The sequence below is a fragment of the Heloderma suspectum genome, chromosome 1 (assembly GCF_057233095.1).
Source record: "Heloderma suspectum isolate Gila_16-S chromosome 1, 16-S_ref, whole genome shotgun sequence".
Classification (NCBI taxonomy): Eukaryota; Metazoa; Chordata; class Lepidosauria; order Squamata; family Helodermatidae; genus Heloderma; species Heloderma suspectum.
In genome coordinates this window covers 46,441,659-46,464,648 of record NC_139458.1, presented here as the reverse complement: position 1 = coordinate 46,464,648, position 22,990 = coordinate 46,441,659, and the positions used below count along the sequence as shown (strand labels likewise).

Sequence of the window (22,990 nt, the reverse complement as noted above, 5' to 3'; positions counted from 1 at the left end):
ATCTGGAAAGGGCGGCGGTGACCACCGGTCGGAAGACCGGCGGCCGCCGCCGCCAGACCGCTGCCGGAGCCGCCAGACCGCTGCCGGAGCCGCCAGCGCCAGGAAGATTCGCTGAAGGTAAGTGCCGTCCCGGGGGGGGGGGCAGGGGGCAGACCGTTTCGCCACCGAGATTTGTGGCGAAATTCTCTGACATCCCTACTCTGACTTGGATTCCTACATTGAGCAGGGGGTTGGACTCAATTGTCCTGTAGGCCCCTTCCAACCCTACTATTCTTTGATTCTATGATTCTGTGATCGTTTTTTGACAGTGCTGTGAAATGCCCTGCAAAATGCATCTACAGCTTCCAGATTTTTCTTGGCTTATACTCAGCAGTTAACTCCTGTATCTGAAACTTAGGGATGTATGAAACCCCCCTTACCAGGCTCCGCCGGGTTCCGCTGGGGGGGGAGGCACTCTGTCCCTCCCCCCGGAATCCTGGCTGGCCGGCCGGCTCCGCTCCGCCATTTGCGTACATGTGTTTTGTGTTTTTTAACCCAGACATGATAGGCTACGTAAACATAGGCTTACGTAGCCTATCACGAATGGGGGGGGGGAGACTGCAAATGGTGGCGGCGGTGGTGGCAGCCGGTCGGAACATCCGCCCCAGGTAAGTCTCATCCCGGGGGGGATCCGCGGGGGGCGGGGGGGTGGCAGGCCGTTCTGCCATGGAGTTCGGGGGGCCGAATGCACTGGTATTCAGCCTCACCGAGATCAGTGGCAGAATTCTCTGACATCCCTACTGAAACTAGAAACTGAGTCTCTGCAGCCTGGGATGGACATCTGTCAGTCCTTTCTTAGCAGTCGATACTACAGGCTTGTGATAAGTTCCTACAATGCTTATCCTTTCATAGATGAATGTTTGAAACATTTAAAAGCCATATACTGAGGTCAAAGCTACCTTTTCTGTCTGTGCATACTGGCACTCTTTTTCTGTGAGGGATCTAAAATTGTATGCTACTGGTCTCCAAGAATCATAGTATTCTTGTTCCAGTGCCCTTCTTTGTTGCATCAGCTGGCGATTTCATTTCTCTTTTATCATCAAAATGTTTTAGTACTGGAGCAGTTTGGATTAATTGCATTGGTTTTTCAGAGTTCTTGTCCAAATTTGCATCCATTGCCCATTGTGCATTGTTTTTCAGCTAGGCTTGTAAGTTCAATATGGATTTTGTCACCGTTCACCATTCCTAAAAACGTTTGGGTTCCCTCATCTTTTAATGGTGCCATATTTGAGAGGGCCTGCATAGTGCTGGCATTTATCAATACACCATTTTTAGCTAGCATTTTACCTAACTGTCTAATTTTATGGACTCTAAATTTCCTTTTCTGCTTAGTCAGCTTTAGGTTTGGAAAATCAGGATCCTGGATTGTGTGTACAGCCTCCACAGATACAGGAGGCTCTCTTGTTCAGACTGTTGCTCTCCACAAGTACAGGGTGACAGGAATGCGTGAGGAGGGGGGCACTGCTGGAGCATTCCTCCCCACATGCTTTTATTCAGCACTGGACAAAAAATGGCTAAAGAGGGCTTATGTGTAGCCTAAAGTCTCTCTCCTAGTATTAATGATAAGCGCTTTCTTTATGTAGGTTCCTCTTAGGGATGTAAGAAAGTCACTTAACTTTTCGTGGATTGTGTTCATGGTGTGGGGGGGGAGGCGCTCCATCCCTCCCCCTGGAATTCTCGATGGGGGGGAGGCGATCTGGTCCTCCTCCCCGGAATCCTGCCTGGCCGGCTCTGCTCCGCGGCGGCTCTGCGGAGCAGCTGGCCAGGGCTGTCCGCAGCCAGTTTTCCGGCCGTGTCCATTTGCGTCCAGCCAGGCAGCTGTGATAGGCTACGTAAGTCTTTACGTAGCCTATGATGGCTGGGCAAAAAACAAAACAAAACAAAAAACGGCGTACGCAAATGGCTATGGCGGCCGCCATTTGCATTCCCTATTTTTCGCCGTTCTAGCCTACGTGAATATTTATGTAGGCAATTACGGCGAAAAAAAGGGAACCACAAATAGCGTAGTGGGCGCTATTTGCATTTCTTTTTTTTCACGGTAAAAGCCTATGTAAATATTTACGTAGGATAAAATGGCAACCCCCCCCCCCCCGCAAATAGCACCAACTGTGGTCTTTGCAGCTCCCTTTTTTTTCACCGTAATTGCCTACGTAAATATTTACGTAGGCTAGAACGGTGAAAAATAGGGAACGCAAATGGCAGCCGCTGTAGCCGCCGCTATTTGCATATGCTGGGTTTTTTTGGGGGGGGTTAGCTGTGATAGGCTACATAAATTCTTACGTAGCCTATCACAGCTTCAAGGACGGCAATGACGGCCGCAGCAGCCCAGCTGTGGCCGGCAGGAGACCAGCCGCCGCCGCTGGAACCGCTGCCGAATCCGCTGCATCTGCCCCAGGTAAGTTCCATCCCGGGGGATTCCGCGGGGGGGCCAGGGGGACAGGAGGCCGTTCTGCCACGGATTCCGGGGGGGCGGGTTCTAAAGAATCCAGCCTCACTGGAACCCATGGCGGAATTCTCTGCCATCCCTAGTTCTTCTACCTTTTTAAGGATGCCAAATGCACAAGTTCCTCCTTCAATCTCTGTTTTAAAATTACTGGAATTGTTCCAGGGGCATGAATGATTTTGGAGAACCAGTGGGCAGTTTGCCCACACTCTGAGATACATCTTGGTATTGTGTTTCAATGCAGGTGCCCTAAGGGTTATCCATTGCACCCACCAATTAAGTATTTCTTTCTTATCTTCTTTCTCAACACAACCTGTTGACTCCATGTTAATACCACAACTTCATCTGACTCTTTTCCAAGATTCTGCAGCACTACTATGAAAGTTTCAGGTCTTTAGGGGCCTTCAGATGCAGATGAAGCAAAATTGTGCAGAACAGCACAGTTTTAACAATCCATTGATTCTAGGGCAACAACAAGGACTAGTCAGAGCTGAAGAGAAGTCACCTGTATTCATTGCTGTCAAAGATGATAGCAGTGAATGACTGCAATCACCTTAGGCTACATAGAGGATGGTGCGGCTTTTTGTCAGAAAGAAAGTTCTGTATATCCCCTGCTAGCAGAGAATTGTGCGGACAATTGGCAGCACCAGCCATCTCCATCCACTTAAGATAGTAGGAAAGAGAAGGCAGATGCAGTCCATCTGAACATACATAAACCATGACTTTTAAAGCCTGTCAGTCCATTACATTGGGCTACCCAGGTTGTTTCCAATCTCAAAAATTCAAAATTAACCTCATTACATAAGAACATATGCTGAATCAGACCAAATGCCTATCCCACCATTCTGTTTGCATGGTGGTCAACCAGATGCCCCAATGGGAAACCCACAAGCAGAACAAGAGTGCAATAGCACCCTCCTGCTGATGTTCCTCAGCAACTGCTGTACATAGGCATACTGCCTCTGACACAAGAGGTAATACACAGCCATCATGACCAATCGCCATACACAGCCATCAGGACCAATCGCCATACACAGCCATCAGGACCAATCGCCATACACAGCCATCAGGACCAATCGCCATATCCTCCATGAATTTGTCTAATGTGGTTTTAAAGTTCTCCAAGTTGGTGGCCATCACAACATCTTCTGGTATCACCTCACATATAAGGGAGCCATAGACTAGTAATTGTCCTGAGTCCGTCTGTAAACAGTCTCTTGCAAATGTTATGGTGCCTTGCTCATCCACCTTCTCCACAAACTCCTGAACTGAGGAGCTCTGAAATGAGCTTAGTTAAGGCAAAGGTCTTCAGTGTGAAATTGACTCCCAAGGGAGTGATGGACAGTTTCAGCTGGAGACATAAGCTCCTCTGGAGAATGCTGACTAGCACAGTGTTATTTCATTGAGAAGCAAAATGACCACTCCTACTCCTAATATTTATTATTTATGTATTATTTATTTGTTACATTTATATCCTGCCTTTCCTCCAAGGAGCCCAAGGTGGCGTACATGACATGCCTCCTCTCCATTTTAGCCTCACAACAACCCTGTGAGGTAGGTTAGGCCAAGAGGCATTGAGTGGGCCAAAGTCACCCAGTGAGCTTCATGAAGCTGTAGGGGAGTGAACCATGAAGTGTACAAGAGTGTAGTACAGGAGGCCTTTGGAGCTAATTATTAATGTTGAAGGGAGGGCCATGTAACAATCCTCTTGGGGGGTAAGAGTTTTCTTTTTTTCATTTCTAGAATCTTAACTGATGCTATGAGACCTGATATTTCAGGTTTCCTTTGGGCTGCAAACCCAAAGGTTGTATTCAGTGGGTTGAATCCAATGTTATTCCTACTTAGAGAAGACTGACTGAAATGAATGGGGCTTAAGTTAGACTAACAGTGGCCTTTGCATTACCCTGAGCACAGTTAGAGAGGTGTAACCTGTAACTTCCTTGACTGAGAGAAGTTTTTTTAAATTTAACAGACACTGAGGGCCAAAACTTGCGTTATTTTAAATCCATATCTAACAGCTACATTTCCCCACATTTTTACTTAAGAGTAGGCACAGGGAGGTGATCTGGATTGGGACCCTAGTGTGTGTGTGGGGTGTGTGGTAGGAGGGCTTTGAAGGTATGGATTAGGCTCCCTGTGCCTACTCTACACTACAGTAAAGATGTAGCTGCTAGATTGGGAGTTTAAGTAATATCTTTTGGTCCTGAGTTAGCATTACTGCAAATTCTAAGGAACTTTGAATGGTTGGAAGCATATTGCTGGCTAATTTACAATTTATTAAATTTCTATTCCCATCTCATCAATAATTCCAGGCCGGGGCCCTCTCTCCTCTCTCTGTTATCTTCATCTCTCCTCTCTCTACATAAATCACAAGCTGTTTTTAGTGTGACCGCTGGGGAGCCAGGAGGAAAAAGGTAAACAGAGAAGATGTTCCACTGTAACTTTGCAAGGCCCAAGAGGGAATAAAGGTTTCTCAGTGCCTCCGGCTTTCTCCCCTCTATCTGTCAGAACCAAGCTGTTAACAATTAAAAGGAATTATCTTCCCTCTGGTTTTGACTTGATTGCATTTGTGTTTATAGCAGTTTAGCTAACAAGCTCCAGGCAGGCTGCTGTAGGAAACGTCTTACGTAGGGCATGGAACGCTCGCACCATCCGTTGCTTTCAGGTTCTCTCATCCTTGATTTTAATTTTTCTTTTCATCTGGCTTCTTTTAAGTGTTGGTTAAGGCTGCCATGTGGCAACCAGAGAGATTAATATCTTCCATTTGGATCTCGTTTACCATCCACAGCGGTGTCCCTGTGCCCCAGAGCAATCCTGCTTCAGCAGTTATGCTCTGGAGGCAGAGGGGAAACTCATTGTCAACTCTGGCCTGGCCTGCTGAGAATGACAAAGTACTGACGAGCCACCACTGAGACTTTGGAAATGTGGTTAGAATAAGAGTGTCTACCCCAGCTGGTTTTAGTGTGATGTATATCTGATGATGAAGTGCACAGCTTGTGTAGTGCGCTCCTCATGTCATGCCAACCAATCACTGTAAAATTGTTTTGTAAGGTAATCCAGTATTGCGATTTGAAAAGCCAGTAAATTCCAGATTTGCCGCCGGGTCCTATTTTCTGCTGCATCCAGGACCTGCTGGAGTTTGCTCTGGTTCTGTCCTAGACCCGCTGGATTTCATCCTAGCTCAGCCCCTCTGCCCCCACCACTCTCCATCCTGGCTGCACCTATCCTGGATTGCAAGGACCTGTAGCAGAGTGGTGGTGCACAAACTTTGAATGAAGAAGGCCGCAGGTTCAGCCCCTTGCATTTCCTGCCTGAGAACTGCAGCCATTCAGAGTTGCGGATATCAGAGGAATCTGTTTGAGGGGTGGAGTTTGCATTTTACTAGGCTCGGTCCCTTGGGCTTTATTTTGGTTCCCACTGTGACACCTGGCTCCATCTGCAGCAGGTGGGGTCAGTGGATTTTCCAGGAATTTTGTGCATTTTTGAAGGTTCTGCAATTCGTGCAAATTTCTGAACCATTATGGCTGAATTTGCACAAATTATGGCTGAATTTGTGTACGTCGCAGTCAAGTTTGCTCCAAATTGCTTAGAAATTTGCGCAAATTGCAGAACCTTCCCCCCAAAATGCGCAAACAAGTTCCTGGAATTTGGAGACAGCCTGCAGCTTGGCTTGTGGATACAAAGCACAAGTCATTAACACCATGGAACTCCATCGAGCTGAAACAGAACCAGCTTTCCCAGCGATAGACACCCCTAGTGAGAGGAGACCATACTGGGCTATTGGACCAATAGTCTGAGCTGGTATAAGACAGCTTCCAATATTCCTAGATGACCTCTGGCATTGTCCTGGGAGTCTACTACTTTTGAAATCAAAAGCTGGCAGTGCTGCACCCACATGTCTTGTCCTGATTAGCAGCGGGCTAGTACTAATCACTATTTTTTTGTTTTAGTTTTTGCGTGAATTGTACCTTCTTACTTCATTATGGAGAAAGATGATCCAGCTACAGAGTCCATGGCTGCCTCTGAAAACCATCTGGAAATGTCAACTGCTGCATAACGTGGTAGTCAGATTATTAATTGGTGCTGACAGCTGTGAACATATTAGGGCTAATGATCTATTATGTTAAACATGTAGTTTGGTGTTGCATAGTTCTGTTAAAAATAAAATAAAATAAAGCAATAATGAAATAACAGCTGCAGGAGGGTCTGGTGAGAATTGGGGTCATGGCAAGGGGAGGGGGAAAAGAAAGGTTTAAAAAACATTTTACCCTTCTGCTGCTGTTCCGCTGCTTATCAAAAAGCTGCCTATCAAAAAGCTGTATATGACCTTCCCCCCACCTCCACTGTGGAAATAGGCATATTCCCAGTGACTGGTTCTCATTCCTACGAGTGTCCTACATAATGTTTACGGCCTGATTTTAACTGTCTTAGACCCACCTAACTCTGTATAGCAGGGGTGGGCAATTTTAGGGGCTCTGCGGACCAAATTCAACCCCCCTGGAGCCCCCAGGGTCCACACCCTCAGTGCCAAATTTCAGTGGCATCATCATCAAAAGAATGGTCATCTCCTGGGTTTCATGGCAACAGGGCTAATAATGAAAGTTAAGTTGGAGAGGGTGTAAGAGCAGCTATAATGCTTATGGGCCTAATGGTGGGTGAAAGGGGAGTCTAAATTCTCCTTCTAATTGGGTGCAAACCATGATCAAGGCTTTAAAGCTAAATTTGGCCTTTTTAGACCACCATTGCAGTAACTTGGCGGCAAACTGCCAATTGCTGTGCTACTGCCACAGCACATTTGGCAAAGGTAGTGGACAGCAGGGGATGGCAGAGGCCATGCTTAAGACCAGGAATGGCCGCATGTGGCCCATGAGCCGCGGGTTGCCCATCCCTGCTGTTTAACATCAGGCTGACACAACACCTAGCAGCATACATGCAGGCTCCTCCTCTATAATAAGCTGGGCTTGACTGGGGGGCAGAAAATATTTTGTTGACATCTGCAGCCTTAACAACTAGCCTGTCACTCCTCTGCGGGGATGGAATGGAGGAGCAATTGCTTTTTGACATCTAAGGGCTGGCTCACATCACCCAGCTTTGGTTGTGAAGGTTGTATGCACTGTGGATTGCCGGAGTGAGCTTCAGGCTCACTTGCCCTCTCCTACTATGCATACATTCTCCAGTGCAAAATGTGTGATTCCTCTACCACCTATTCATAGATGAGTGGGGCTCCTCACATTGCCATACATGGGTGCAGGCCCCATTAAGTACTAATTCTGATGTACAGTGTGGGAAGAACCCGAGGCTCAGGGCTGCACTTTGCCTAACGCACAAGATCTACACACTGGAGCAGGCTGGCATAGGGAACAGCAAATGGGATACATCAGTTCATGATGTTTCACTGCAAGAGCAGTGGTGTAGTGGGCTCACAGAGAAGCAGCACTGGCACTTTTTTATTATTATCAGGGACTGTGACATCATCCCGCTCCGACTTCCTTGTTCCCTCTGAACTTAGCACAGCATTGGAAGCAGAATAAATTTTCCCAGCCACAATGCATTATTCCCGGTTGTAATGCACACTGTTTTGGGGTGGTTTGGTCTTGAATCGGCAATTAAGACCCATTAGCTTTCCAAAAGACCTGCTCCTGGTAGAGGTGAAAACAGCTAGAAGTGGCTTATTGATATAGATCAACACAGCTGCCCGCATTTTTGAATGCTCGTTGCAGGTGTGGCTATAGGGACTGTCATGATGAGTGTCTGCACTGCAAAATTTACCACTACACTACTGTGCATGAAAGCTTAATGTCATGATGCTGCTAGAGATGTGAAAGCTTGGAAAAAAATTGGGGAAAAACATTTTCCCCTGAATTTTCCAAAGAAATCATTACATTTTTTCCTATTTTTTCTGGTCCTCCCCCCCTTTTCTGTTTTTTTCTGAAGGCTTTCACATGTCTAGCATGCTGCTCTTACTTACCTACTATAATACACTGTATTGAAAATAAAACATTGGGATGTTTGCTTCCTTTGCCTTAGGTCTGACAGTACTGTCATGAGAAATCATGTCCTTTATACTTACTGGTTTTGCTTGGGGCTAGAGTTAGCTTGAAGCAAACAGTATTGTATACTTGCTGGGATAGACCCAGAAGCAGGCTAGGAATGGATCCATTATAGTGCATATTGCTGAGAGCTGAAAGATCTGGTGGTCCTTGTTGTTGTTGTTGTTCAGTTGTTAAGTCATGTCCGATGCTTCGTGACCCCGGCCCATGGACCATAGCACGCCAGGCCTTCCTGTCCTCCGCTTTCCCGGAGTGTGCTCAAGTTCATATTCATTGCATCGGTGATGCTATCTAGCCATCTCATCCTCTGCCGTCCCCTTCTCCTTTTGCCTTCAATCTTTCCCAGCATCAGCGTCTTTTCCAGTGGTGGTCCTTAAGAAAGCTCAAATTAAATTCAACATGTGCAGAGCTAAAGCAGAGACCTTTCTTCCTTTCATTCATTGAGTATGCCAGAGATCTTGATAGATCAACAGCAAAGCCCCCAAATTATAACATTATATACGTATATTAAAGCCATATGTTTAATTTCAGCCCTTGACTTATTGTTGTAGTTTACTTTCAGAATCAAGAGTGTTTATCAGGCTGTGCCTTATTTATCATTGGTCTGTAGCTTGCTTTATTTCCATGTATGACACTGGTTTTATTGTCTGTGCCATAGATTTTGTTTCTTTCTTCTATTTTGTTTATATGTATGGTTTCATTATTTTGTTTTTGATACCCTCCACATTTATGCTATGCTATGTTTTCTATTTAAAAACTGTATGTGAAAAATGGTTTAAAATAACTTTACAAATAAAATGTTTTTTGAAGGAAGCCTTTGCATTATGCATAGCGTTCACTGGGTTGCAAAATGGCTCCTTTTCAGCTCGTGGTATCCCTGGGGCACCAGCATTTTAAGTACATCCTTAAAAGATTAGGATTAATCCTAGCTGTGGCATCTTGTGCCCTCTTGCGTCACCTCTCATTTCGAAAGGAATTTAAAGCTAGCAAGTGTAAAAAGCTTTTTCACTGGCAAAAAATTGCTGTCTCTACTGTAGTTTTGATCCGGTATGTATCAAATTAATGATGAGAGCTGGCATAAAGGTTGTATATTTGATGGGATACAATGAAGATGTTTTATGGAGCTCTGGAGCCTGTTTTGGGCATGCTGTTCTGGAGGTCCGCAAGATGCACATTCAATACCTGTTATTCTCTAAGCTTTCTGAGGGCAATGGATAACTTCTCACTTTTCACCAGGCCTTGGACAATGATGGCTCAGTAACCTTGTATATTCAGTGGCTGCAGACATTATATGAAGCTATTTTATTGCTTTCCTAGAGAAGACCAACTTGGTTTCAGTCATTTATGCTAGTTACTTCCAGACTGGATTATTGTAACACACTCTGTGTGGGTCTGCCTTTGAAGACAGTCTGGAAACTTCAATTGGTCCAAAATGTACCAGTCAGTTTTCTATCCAGTCACACGTATCAAAGCATGAAACGCTAATCTTATTTGAGCTCCATTGGCTTCCTATTTGCTTCCAGGACCAGTTCAAAGTGTTGGTTCTAGCCTTTAAAGCTTTATACCAGCCTTCCCCAACCTAGCACCCTCCAAATGTGTTGGACTACAACACACATCACCCCCAGCCAGCACAGCCTTAAGTCCACTTTTATACAATATAGGCTTGCTTGGGAATTAAGATCAATATCAGAGACCTTTATTTTATTTTTTTATTTAAAACATTTGTTTGCTGCCCTATATCATTAAGAGGGGGGCATACAGATAAAATCCTTGCTCTCGGTGCCACCTTGGCAGATTCAGCTAGTGCGTAAGGAAGACAGGGCCTTTTCTGTCTTGGTGCCATGACTCTGGAATGCTCTCCCAATTGAAAATCGTCAGGCTTCACTTTTATTTTGACAGGCTTTCAGTGTGTAACACATTGTTTTACTGCTGCCAGTTTTTAAAGCGTAACATTTTTTACCTTTGCTGCTCTTAGATTTTTTAATCTTTGTTTTTGTTTTGTTTTTAAGTACTGGCAGGATCTTTTTTGCTATATTGCTTCTATAAATTGCTTAGTTATATCTGTACTTTTTATTGAATACATTATATGGTTTTAGGATTATGTTGTACACTGCTCTAGGTACTTTTTAGTAGAAGTGCAGGATATAAACATTATTATTATTATTATTATTATTATTATTATTATTATTATTATTATTATGGTCAGTGTGTTACACTTCTAAGATGTCATGATCAATAGATCAATGATGGCTAGAATTAATGCTTTCCCCTTCTGTTCTTGCATTGTCTCTTTAGGGCCTGATTGCCAAGAACTGAGGAAATAGGGGCTGGATCATCTTCACTACACAATGCAGATTGACTTTGATTTTTCTGTCCTTGGAGTTGCGTGTTTGATGGGTTTGCTACTAGCCATGCTTTGCTGCCATCCCCGTTGCTTCTAAGGAGCCACAGGTTGGAGACAGGTTATTGACTCTGCCTCCACCCTTCACTGAAATCAGCGTAGTTCAAGGCTACAACTGGAAATCTAACCCTGAAGAATTCTCGCACCATTCCCTCTCTGCTTAGAATAAAGGCCTCTGGATCCTAACGGATAGCTGAGATCTTTCCTTAGCAAGGAGAATTTGTCTTTCCTGTCGAGTGTTTCCTTTCTTGTGGAATTTACCGGTTGTAGTGCCTGTTACCAGAGCCATCCTCTCTACTGCAGGTGGTTTTAATTTTCTCTCTCTCCCAAGTTAAACAAAAGAATCATCTTTCCAAAATGGGCTTTACCCTCCACTCTGCTTCTTTCACCCTGAAGGTGAGCTTATTGCTGGGCTCCTTGTTCAGCCTCTGTCTTGGACTAGAGTTCATGGGCCTTCCCAATCAGTGGGCCCGTTATCTCCGCTGGGATGCAAGCACAAGGAGTGACCTCAGCTTCCAGTTGAAGACGAATGTCTCGGCTGGGCTGCTTCTCTACTTTGATGATGGCGGTGTCTGTGACTTCCTCTGTTTGTCCCTGGTGGATGGGCGGATTCAGCTCCGGTTCAGCGTGGACTGTGCCGAAGCCACTGTTCTCACAGATAAGCAGGTCAATGACAGCAACCTCCACTTCTTGATGGTTAGCCGCAACCATCTCCGGACAGTCCTAGTGTTGGATGGTGAAGCCAAGCCTGGGGAGGTGCGCCCACAGCGCCAGTACATGAATATTGTCAGTGACCTCTTTGTGGGCGGTGTCCCATTGGACATCCGCCCTGCAACCTTGACCCTCGATGATGTCCTGGGTGAGCCACCATTTAAAGGATTTATCTTGGACCTGAAATATGGCAGTTCAGAACCCCAACTCCTGGGCCACCAAGGGGTCCGCCTGGACATGGAAGGGCTATGTACAGAGAACCCTTGCGAGAATGGTGGAACTTGCTTCCTCCTGGATGGCGAACTGCAGTGTGATTGCTCAGCCACTGAATATGTTGGGAAACTCTGTTCTGAAGGTAAGAGAACATTCACTCTTCCCCAGGTTTTTCTGCATAATATGACATATTAATCACCATTGGCCACCTTCATTTCTCTCAGTTTTAGTATTTTAAAAGATGTAGTCCTCTTCAGAATAAACAACAGCATTACAGAATAAACAACAGCCCTTCTTGCTGTCCTGCCACCATCACAGGCATGTCTGGTGGGAACACAGGAGAGGGCCTTCTCAGTGGCTGCCCCAAGGTTCTGGAACTCCCTTCCCAGGGAGTCAAGAGTGGCACCCTCCTTGGTATGCCTTTGCAGGCATGTAAAAACTTTTTTGTTCCAGCAGGCCTTTGGGGATAGCTAGTTTGGACCTGTGAAAATATGACAAAATACTATATTTCTTGTTATCTTTTAATGTTTTGATATTTTATACAATTTTAAAATTATTGATGATTTAGTTATATTTTTAACTTTTGTATACTTCTATTTATACTTCCATTTATAGGCTGTAATTGTACAAGTTTTAATGTTGTAAAGCCTCCTTGAGTCCCAATATTGGGAAAAAGCCAGGATATAACAACAGCAACAAGAACACCCACAACCTCTTGCTAGCCAACCACATCAGACCAGAAATCAAAATAGTGTAGAAACTGCCAACGTACAACATGAGCCTGACTTCACAGTTTTAGATTGATTCTCATTTGCTTCACACGTTCATAGCTTGATTGTTTTCCCTTTATTCTCTGATTTTGGCGAAGTGCATGATTCGTACCTCCCTCCCCCCCGGATATGCAACCACTGCCTGTCTTTTTTGAAATAATGAAAATATGGGCAGTGGGTTAGTTAATGCAAGGAGCTATTCACCTTTCCTCTTCCTCCTCCTCCTCCTCCTCCATCTGAGATAGGCTGTAATAATTGGAGCTGAGATCATCATACACTATTTAACTCCTTCGTGTGGCCCAGGAAGAACAACAAGAGTAAGTATATGTGTATTATGACAGAGTGTGCAGAGCCTGATGCCTCGTTGAAATTCTCCTACCCACAGTGGTTTGTGTAACATTTCGTTGTGCCCATGCTGATTGATCTAGCCAGGTTGAAGATGACAGAACGACCATATTTTCTTGGGGTGGGTGAGAGAGATGAAATGCAACACCTTATTTGATTAGTATTTCATATGCAGTATACCTGCTGTGCTGAGATGAGGTTGTCCTTTTTTTATACGGGAACACACCAATGTTGCAGTCTGTTTTCTATAACCTTGTTTTATTTTCCTATTTAATCTTCCACTGATGCAGAGTACTCAGAGGAGGGGTCGGGAAACATCTTTCTCATTTCTGCCACAACGGCCAACATGTGGAAGGGGTATATGATGCACTCGGAATATAGGAAACTTGTCAATGTATGAAACAAACCATCAAGAACATGGTTTGCCCTGTTGGCTTTCCACGTTTGAGTTGTTCAGCTGTTTGTGTGAAAGTGCTCCCGTTCTCTCCACTTACCTCCAACTTCCCCTTTGTGTAATTTCCAATGAAGGTTCAGTCCTACATTTGTTATGTCTGATCCTGTTATGAGCTGTGGCTATACCCTCACTTTGGGTTTGCTTCAGGCTGTGCAAGAAGCAAGGAGAAGGGGTTCACCCCCCCCAACAAATGAAAACAAATGCCACAAAAGGTATCTGGAGAGGGGGCGGGGAAATAAAACATGCTTGAATTTCTCATTCGGTTGTGCCAGTAAATTATTATCCGGTAAAATCATTCCCATTTTTTTCCAGCTGGATGAAGACTAGGATCCGGATCACTTTGGTAACTTTCTTGTAACTTGTTTGCTCTCTCTCTCTCTCTCTCGCCACCCTCCTACCACCTACTGCACTGCTGGAACACATAGTTTGCCTTTGATTTTGGTGTGTCAATTAATAATTTTATTTCTGCTTTTCCTATTTTTAAGGATGGTTTTGCTTTTCAGTAGGACACCAGCATTCTCTCCCTCCTGCCCCTGCCCCTTGGGTCATTAACGAATGTTACACCATTTGCCATCTTTGGGATTTCTGAATTGGTTTGCCATTGGTTGCTGGCTTTTCCTGGGAGCTGATGGGACCCAATCAATAACCCCTATTTTAATAGCTGAATGCAGTGTGTACTCTTGATTTTTTTTTTTTTTAATAATGAGTTCTCTCAACAGAGTTCAGGCCATTACTTGACTATTGATTGATACCTGTGTCTGCAGATGGCAAAACCACAACAGGCTCATTTATTCTGTGGACAGGGGAGATATAAATACTTAGCCGACCCCGCTGATACTGAAGTTCCATTTACAGTATCCCAGATTCATTAATGCAAACTGCAGTTCCAGTTAGTAAACCTCATTGCACAGTGAACTCTCCTACAGAAGTACTTGGAGAGATCTTGCAAAGTTCCTTATATGTGCACAAGTTTTGGAGATCTGTGGTTGCTTTTTAAAAAACAACAAGTCTGAGTACAGTAATTAGGATTATGCAGTGTGCACACTAGTGACCTTTGAATCCCTCACCCTGACAGCTCCAGCTCCAGGGCTCTCTGTCTGTTGGACCTCCCAGGAGTAGTGGTTTCTTCCTCCTTTCTATCTCACCCTATCTACTGCCCAGTAGGGGAATAGAGGGTGGCATTGGTGGCTGTTTGCTGCCCTCACCACCTGCCCATAACAGCATATGGGGGAAAGTCAGTGGCAAGAGTAGCAAGAAAGAGTAGCTACTACCTGGCCTCTACATCTGAGAGGGGGCCCAGTCTTCACTGCCACCCAGACAGAGATGGCAAGTGGATGGACAAGTGGCAGTGGCTGCTGCAGCAGTGGATCAGGGATTAGCAGTTGGTCCTCCTGGGGTGCTGAGGTCTCAGCAGCTGCCGGAGGGAGTCAGCCCCTACACCCTGCCCATGTATGTGCAGTTAGTGTGCAGATTAGATTGGAAGTCAGACATTCTTTTCAAAACAATGGAAAAATCCCATAGGGCCAGCCCCCTGCATTTGAAAGAAGTCTCATTCTCATCCTCCGACTCCACAGATTTCTGCTCCAGAGCCACCACAACACTGCAGTCACTTCTGCATCATCACAGTCAAAGTCTTGTAAAGCAAGTAAGGTCCCCTTAAGGGAGAAGGCCTCATTCAGTATGGGTGGAGTTAACAACTTTAAAGAAGTCAAAATCATACTTAAGGCTCATTCGGAGTCTGCTAGTTGTTGGAGCACCATGCAAGTTACGCTTGTCTGGCTTCCAGCCCCACTTAGAGCGCTCTGTGGTTCTACTTGCTTTTATTCTGCCTGTCCAAGACCTGACCTTGAACTTGTATGACAATGCTTCGGGAACTTCCCCTCTGCTAGTCCCCTAAGTAGGGCTCTAAGTGGGCTAGACCAGGGGTCTGCTGCCTGAAACAGAACAGTGATAGTCTTGGCATGAAATCTGATAAAGGCTGGGAACAGATAAAAACTCACTTAAGTCTTTATAATTTTCTGGGATCACTCCAATGTCAAAAGCAGCTCAGGTTCCTACGAGGATCACACAGAAAGACCAGTATGCTTTGAAATAATATCTCCGTAAAGACTTCTAATTAAACAAAGAACTAGTTCACATGCACACTCTGGGTCCCTTCTAGTGCCATGGGATTGCTTCAGTGAGGCATTGTTGGGACTAAATTTCATCATGTGAAGACAATTCAGTGTCCTGTTTAATAGTGAGGAAGACATTTATGCCAAGCAGTTGCCTGATCCTCTTCAGAGCATTCTTCAGATATTCCACAGTGGCAAACTCACTAACTCCCTCAGGGGTATGTCTATGATGGCATGTGTTTGCAAACCTGGGTTTATCTTCACTTGTTCTTCAAGTCTTACATTTGACAAGTATGCGTGCACGCATGCGCGCGCGCGCACACACACACACACACGCAGACACACACTTGGGCATAATGTGTGGATTGGCCCTCAGCATGCCTGTGTCTTTCTCATGTGTAAAACATATTGTCAGAACTGAAATGTCCCAAAATGCCATTCTAGTCCAACCCCAAATGCTTCCCATGGTACGTTTTTAATCTGGGCAGCCACATGCCTCCAACTTAAATTGAATCATGGGAAGTAGGTCTTGTACCCCCTGCCAGACGAGTTTGTGGAAGAGAGGTTTCCAGTTTGCACAGTTTAAAGAGACATGCTCGCCTCAAGCAAGCTTCTCTTCCCCAGGCGTTCTTTGGGCTTTGCAGGTGGAGCTGAATGGCAATTCTGTTAAGAGCTTGCACTGAGCTCCTCTGGTGGATAGCAGAGCCAGGGGGGAAACCTCGCTGCCATCTTCGCAAAGTGACATCTCAAAGTCTCTCTTGCCTCCCGCAGGGGCTGTTTCTAAACGCAGCCTGAATAGGGGCCTGATTGCACCTCTTCCCTTGATTACGGAGCAAGGTTTCCTGGGGATGCTGCCTCCCAAATGACAGTGGAGGTTGTCACTCTGTAATTATCACACTTTTAACCGCAGAGTGAACAGATTTCTCAGCTCACCCCCTTTTTTTTCCTAAAAAAGGCAGGTTACTGTAGGGCTTAGCTTCTACCTGACCCTTCGGTATGGCTGTGGCTTCCTGTTCCAGATGGGTTTGATGGCAGCTGCTTGACTCTCTGTTCCAGGCATACGGTGCCCTGTTGCCACCTCCCCTCAATTTCATGACACTAATAACCATTCTGGCACTTTTCCAGGAGGCTGATGGCTGCTCTTAATTTGCATACATTTTGTAATCAAAAAACAAATGAACATGGCCATAATATTTGCTTCTACTTGCCTCTTCCTTGATGAGTGAATATAAATTGCTTGTTGTTAGAATTCACCAGTGGTAAACAGCCACCGTATATTTCTGCTTCTTGCCCTATTGTAACAGGTTGAGAGCAGGATGATGTGGACTACGTTAAGTTTCCTTCTCTGGCTTTGATTTGAACAGCTTGGACTTAATTCTCCAGTGGGAGACAACACTGAAGAAAATTATTAGTAACCAAGGCCCAAGGAATGAATGGAAACAGGGTGAGAGAGGACCTAGAGAGCAATATTTGAGACACCCTTATTTTAATTCATGGTGCTTCTTTTTGTGCATTGGTTTGGGGTGATTCACACAACCTCTTCCTTGGCTTTACTCCACATTCCCATTTGTGGTGGGTTTTTTTGTCACTGTGGGTGGGAAAATGAGGTGGTGAAGTGATTGTCCAAATGTTCTATCATGGGCCAACTTCCAATTCAGCCCAACTCATTCCTCAGGAAATGAGGAATGAGTTGAGCTTTTGGAGTTCTAAGCTGACTGTTTCAGCACAGTGATTTCCCACCTGGAGCGACAATATTGTCCCGTTTGGATGTCACGCTAAATCAGGGGTGGGCAAAATGTGGCCCACAGGCCTCATGTAGCATGTCCCATTGAATATTGGGTGACCTGAAAAAAAGTTTAAAAATAATTTGGGCAGGGGGGAATGACATATGTGGCTGCTGTGCAGCACTAAAAGCATCAAATTTAACTTGCAAGTAAACTAAATTCGACCATTTTGACACTCTGTAGCAGCTGCAGATGCCATTTCTCTCACGGTTGCCCTGTGGCCTGTGGAGGGGGGATGGGGGGGGAGCAAAGATGACCTCCTGAAATTGCCCATCCCTGCATGATAGCATAAATGAAAACAAGACAGGGTGAGTCTGTGCTTATTTCTTGCTCCTCCTTTAACATTGCCATGAGAAAGAGTTTGGAAGTTTCTGCTTCTGCTTTCCATTTACCACAGTTTGTTGTGTTGTCCAAACCTGACAAATTGTGGTTAATCTTAAGTATGGCTAAATTGTAACAAGGCAGCTTCAAACCATTATTTTATTTTTTATTTATTGAATGTAATTGCTCATCTGGCTGGTCACCCACCCAAACCATGCACTATGAAGCTGGCTTGTTCAAACAAACCATAGTTAACATCAACCACACTTTACGGTTCAGATGTAGGGATGGACGAAAGGGACTTACCTTGTCCCGCAGCTTGCTTCGCGGTGGGGGGGAAGCGCTTCGGTTCTCCCTCCGAAGTTCAGGCGAGGGGGGGAGGCGCCCCGCCTCGCCCCGCTGAAATTCAGGCCGGGGGGGAGGCACCCCATCCCTCGCCGGTGAAATTCAGGCAGGGGAGGAGCGCCCCGTCTCCCCAGCCACGAAAAAAAAAGTAAAAAACCCCAAACAAACACACACCCGTGATAGGCTACGTAACAATTTGCATAGCCTATCACGGCTAGATTTCCAAAGTCAGCCGTGATAGGCTACGTAAATCGTCACGTAGCCTATCACGGGTGACTTTGGAAAAAAAAAAAGCGTGTATGCAAATGGCGGCGCCCCATGGGCGCCACCATTTGTGTTCCTTATTTGGTCCCGGTAGTTTACGTAAAGATTTATGTAGACTACGGCGAAAATAAGGGCAACGCAAATAGCGTTCCGTTATTTTCGCCATAGTCTACATAAATCTTTACGTAGACTACCCCTGTCCAAATAAGGAACGCAAATGGCGGCGCCCATGGGGCGCCTCCATTTGCGTACGCGCTTTTTGTTTTCCCCCCCAAAGTCACCCGTGATAGGCTACGTGACGATTTACATAGTCTGTCATGGCTGACTTTGGAAATCTAGCCATGATAGGCTACGTAAATCGTCACGTAGCCTATCACGGGTGTTTTTTTTTTTTTTAACTGTACTTTTTTATTTTGTAATGGCGGTGGTGGCAGCCGGTCAGGAGACCGGCCGCTGCCCCCGCCCCCGCCGAACCGCCGCCGAACCGCTGCTGGGACCCGCCGCCGAGAGGGACATTCGCCGAAGGTAAGTCCCATCCCGGGCGGGGGGGGCGGGGGGCCGGCGGAGAATTTCCCCAACACTTTCGGGGGGCCGAATGCATCGGCACTCGGCCCCCCGAAGATTCGTGGAGAAATTCTCCGCCATCCCTATTCAGATGACATGCTAAACTGTGAATACTGGAAATCAGAAGCAGAACCTTCTGAACTCCTCATAGCTACGCCAGAGGGGCAGAGGGGAAGTGTGAGCCTGAGGCTTGCTGTGGCTCATTTTCATCATTCTAAACTATGGTTTAGCATGACGTCTGGATGTGTCAATGGATGTTGGATGGAGAAAGGCGACAAAACAGTTCCATGAACTAGCCCCAGTTAACCCCTTTTTATTCATCCATGCATTATCCACAGGGCAAATTTATTTTGCATGTTTTGAAGCTATTTTCCAATCATGTCTTAATTTGATGATGATCCAGATGGTCACCAGAGAAACAAGATGAACTAATTAATGGCTGCAAAATGCTTGCAGGCTGCACAGTGCAGTGTAAGCACAGTTTGTTGTCATTAATAATAGTTGTAAATATTGGAGAGGAAGGAGATCCACAGTCTTTCAGTATGGACCTACGTTGTTCTAATTTATGACTGTCAAATAGCACCCTCTCCACAAACAAGCATAGTATACATTTTGTGTTGGGTGCTATGTACTGTGGTAACCAAAGGTTAAAATATTTGGGGATTCTAGTTTCTTGAATGAAGAAGAGAAAGGATGTACTGTATTCCTCAGATCTATGGCTTTGATAGGCCTTATGTGCATGACAGATTTGGAATGTGCTTGTAAAGTTTAACCAGATGTAGTCTTCTACCCCTGATCTGGTTTATCTGTTACATGGGCAAGGTTTTAGGCACTGGTATCCATAATGCTAGGAAGTGATGGTGGGCTTCAGGTGAATTGATTTGTGGTGTGCTTGCCACGTGGGCAAGAGAAGACATCTTGTTAATTTCACTGGGGAGGTTGACATGAATAGTTGGTATGAATCTCTCCCTGGTGCCTCTTTCTGTTGGAAAACTTGCCCTAGAGCGAGTCATAGGGTGTACATTGCAGAGAAGGAGGTAATGCATTCTCTGAATTCATGGCATTGATCTTGCTCTCCACTAACCCTGTGGTTCTAGGTGTCAGAATTGGTAGAGAATGCCGTTTCTAAATTTGTGGGGAGGTAGTTAAAAATGGAATTACACAGGGGATTCTGGTGAGCAATTGAAACTTCACAATTTATAGCACAGCAAGGATCTCATGGAAGAGAATGAGGATGAATGCACAATGAATGACCCTTGAAGCATCCAGGAGAAGACCTGCACCTCACCTCTGTTCCAGCTACTCAGGGGCCAGGGAGAAGGTGACTATGCATTCAGTGATATTCCAGGTTGCTCATCTGTTCGGATGCAATCCATTGTTTCAGCTTTCTCTCTTTCCTTTTGGTTTTGGCCATCTCTTTGGTCATGACTGATGACCCCACCTGGGAAAAGCAATGGAATTTTCAGTTCTGCTGCTGTCCAGTGACAGCAACGTTGGTCTTGAGTGGAATTGCACTGTCCTCCCACAGTCCTTCATTGCAGACATATTTGCTCCAGCCTAAAAGTGGCTCATGGCTGGGAATTGCCTGAAACATCAGATTGAGAGATGATGGGCAGGAAATATGCCTTTCATGGAGGGAGGAGGTTTGAAAAAAAGGAATAACAAACGGAGATGTAATGTTGAGCAATTGAGCTGGCTCTGATTGCCGTGTAGGGTTGACTCTGAAATGCAATGGTAAAAAGGATCCTGACATGGGCTGTTGTGATTCCTGCTGTGTTTTTATGCATATCTTGTAAGCTTCTTGCAGTGCAAATGTAGAAGAGTGGGAGGTAGATATTTTATTATTAAAACCCAAGCTTTTTAAGGGCCTTTTTGGACAACAATGTTTTAACAGTCATTCAGTAATTATTGTTAGTCCAGTTGTCTCCCGGAGCCATATTCATGCATTATACCAGTGGAGGCTGGTGGCTGCAATGTCAGTGGGGCTGTGCATCTGCTCTGGGTTTCAGTCAGAACCAGTCAGAACTCTAGAGGAGCTATCTAAGGTGCTGAACCTATTTTGGGGGTGGGGGTCACCACTGTGTTCAGCACCTTGGAGAGCTTGTTTAGAGTTCTGACTGGTTCTGACTAGTTCTGACTGAAACCCAGCGGATGCACAGCTCCACTGACATCGGAGCCACCAGCCTTCACTGCATTATACAAGTGAATAGGGTATCCATGGTGAAAAGGGTTATGGGGCTATGCATTTAGCTCCACCCCATGGTCGCACTGCTTCTTTCTGCTCCCCTGTTGCAGTGTTTTCCATAATGTCTAACACATTAGGGGGCCCTCCTATGGAGGCTCCTGCATGATTTAGAAACCTGCACAGTTTAGGTTTTGAATTGCTTGAGGAGCCTCCACATCAGCCTTCCCCAACCTGATGCACTCCAGGTGGTTGGGGCTACGATTCCCAGCATTCCTGACCATTTGGCCATCCTGGCTGGGCCTGATGAGAGTTGAAGTCCCAAACATCAGGAGGGCACCAGGTTGGGGACAGCTGATCTACATGTACAGGAAGCTTGCCCCTGGAGAAGTTATGCTGAATTTGGCAACCGTGTTGGTGGGACTAAATGCGCAGCCCCACACTGCCCCTTTCACCACTGATACCCTGTTCATGTGAAAAGAGGGCTGGGGGTTTGCATGTTTCCCAAGGAAATGAGTCTGCATTTTCCCAACACCACCCACCCCATATTTTGTCAGTGGGAAAGTGGGTTGTTCTTCCCTCAGCTAGTACCTCAAATGGGACAGTACTTTAGTGGTTGCATGACGGTCACTGCCAGGGTTGGCAATCTAGAAACAAACAGGTATTAACAAGGTGGGTAGTCAGGCTGGGAAGCAGATATGACAGTAAAAATGGTAAGCAGAGACAAGTGGTTTGAGAACATCTCAAACTGAGGAGTCAGGCCAGATTCAGATGCTTTACAGCAGGGGTGGGCAGAAAGTAGACCTCAATATGTTTTGGATGTCAACTCCTAGCATTTCTGAACATTGGCTGTGCTGGCCAGGGCTTCTGGGAGGTGAAGTCCAAAACGTCTTCCTTTCGCCCACCCCTGCTTTGAAGTGCCAGATGGAACCCTGTTTGGCTCCTTGAGTCACCTGACTCCTGCTGAGCTGATAGCTACAGCACCACCCTCTGGCTATTCACAGTGGTGGTACTGCAGTGCAGTAGAGAACAGTGTAATACAGCCTTCCCCACCCCGGTGTCCTCCAGAGATTTTGGACTTCAACTCCCAACAACCCCAGCCAGCATGGCCAATGGTTGGAAATGCTGGGAGTGTAGTTCAAAACTTTTGGAGGGTACCAGGTTTGAGAAGGGCTGGCTTGATAGCAGCCTGCTCTGGCAGGCTACCAGTGGTGGTGCAGAAACTATGCATTATGTGGAACTATGCTTTAAGTAGATTGAGATAAGTGGATTAAAATAATCTCTCTCTCTCTCTCTCTCTCTCTCTCTCTCTCATAACGCTACAACCTGGGAACAATGAAACTGATTTTCAGAATGTTCAGGACAGTCAAAAAGAAGTACTTCTTCAGAGAGCATGTCATTAATTTATGGGCTTGGTACCACAAGATGTGGTCATGCCTACTAACTTGGCCTTAAAAGGGGATGGGACATGTTCATGGAGGATAGCTGATAGTCACAATGTTTGTTTGTAGTCAATCCGCAGGAGCAGAGCCAAGCCCTGAATATCATTTGCCAGGGAGCAACAGCGGGGGAGAGCTATTGCCTTCAGGCTCCTCTTGTGGCTTTTCTGGAGGCATCTGCTTGGCCACTGTGAGAAACAGGATGGTGGATTAGATGGACCTTTTTTGGTCTGATCCATCAGGACTTTTCAGTCACATGCCTGGATTCTGCTGCCTGAGGCTAGAGATCCTAAGCATCTTGCACTTATGGGCATCTTTTGGATTGTGCCTGTAACATCAGCCCCTTCCCCCCATTTTAAATACACTATAAATACTTTACTTTACAAGTGTATACTTGAAAGAGATGTGATTTGTGTATTTTCCCACCATTTATTTCTGTATCCCACTGTAATGGCCCCAGGTTTGTGACCAAGTCACCAGTAGTTTTAGAGGGGACTAGAGATCCATAATGTTTTGCTATGGTTCATTATTAAGTGCAATTTCCTTGCTAG

The 22,990-nt window shown here is 45.6% G+C and overlaps 1 protein-coding gene across 1 annotated transcript in view; it reads left to right on the top strand.

The window, feature by feature from the left end:
• The first annotated feature begins 11,022 nt into the window (after positions 1-11,022).
• The window catches only part of NRXN3 (neurexin 3), a 1,900,058-nt gene continuing 1,888,090 nt past the window's right edge, over positions 11,023-22,990 (top strand). Inside the window, exon 1 of the mRNA XM_084841335.1 lies at positions 11,023-11,999. Coding sequence (XP_084697461.1) covers positions 11,291-11,999 — 709 coding nt within the window. The 5' untranslated portion in view covers positions 11,023-11,290. The remainder of the gene's footprint in view (positions 12,000-22,990) is intronic.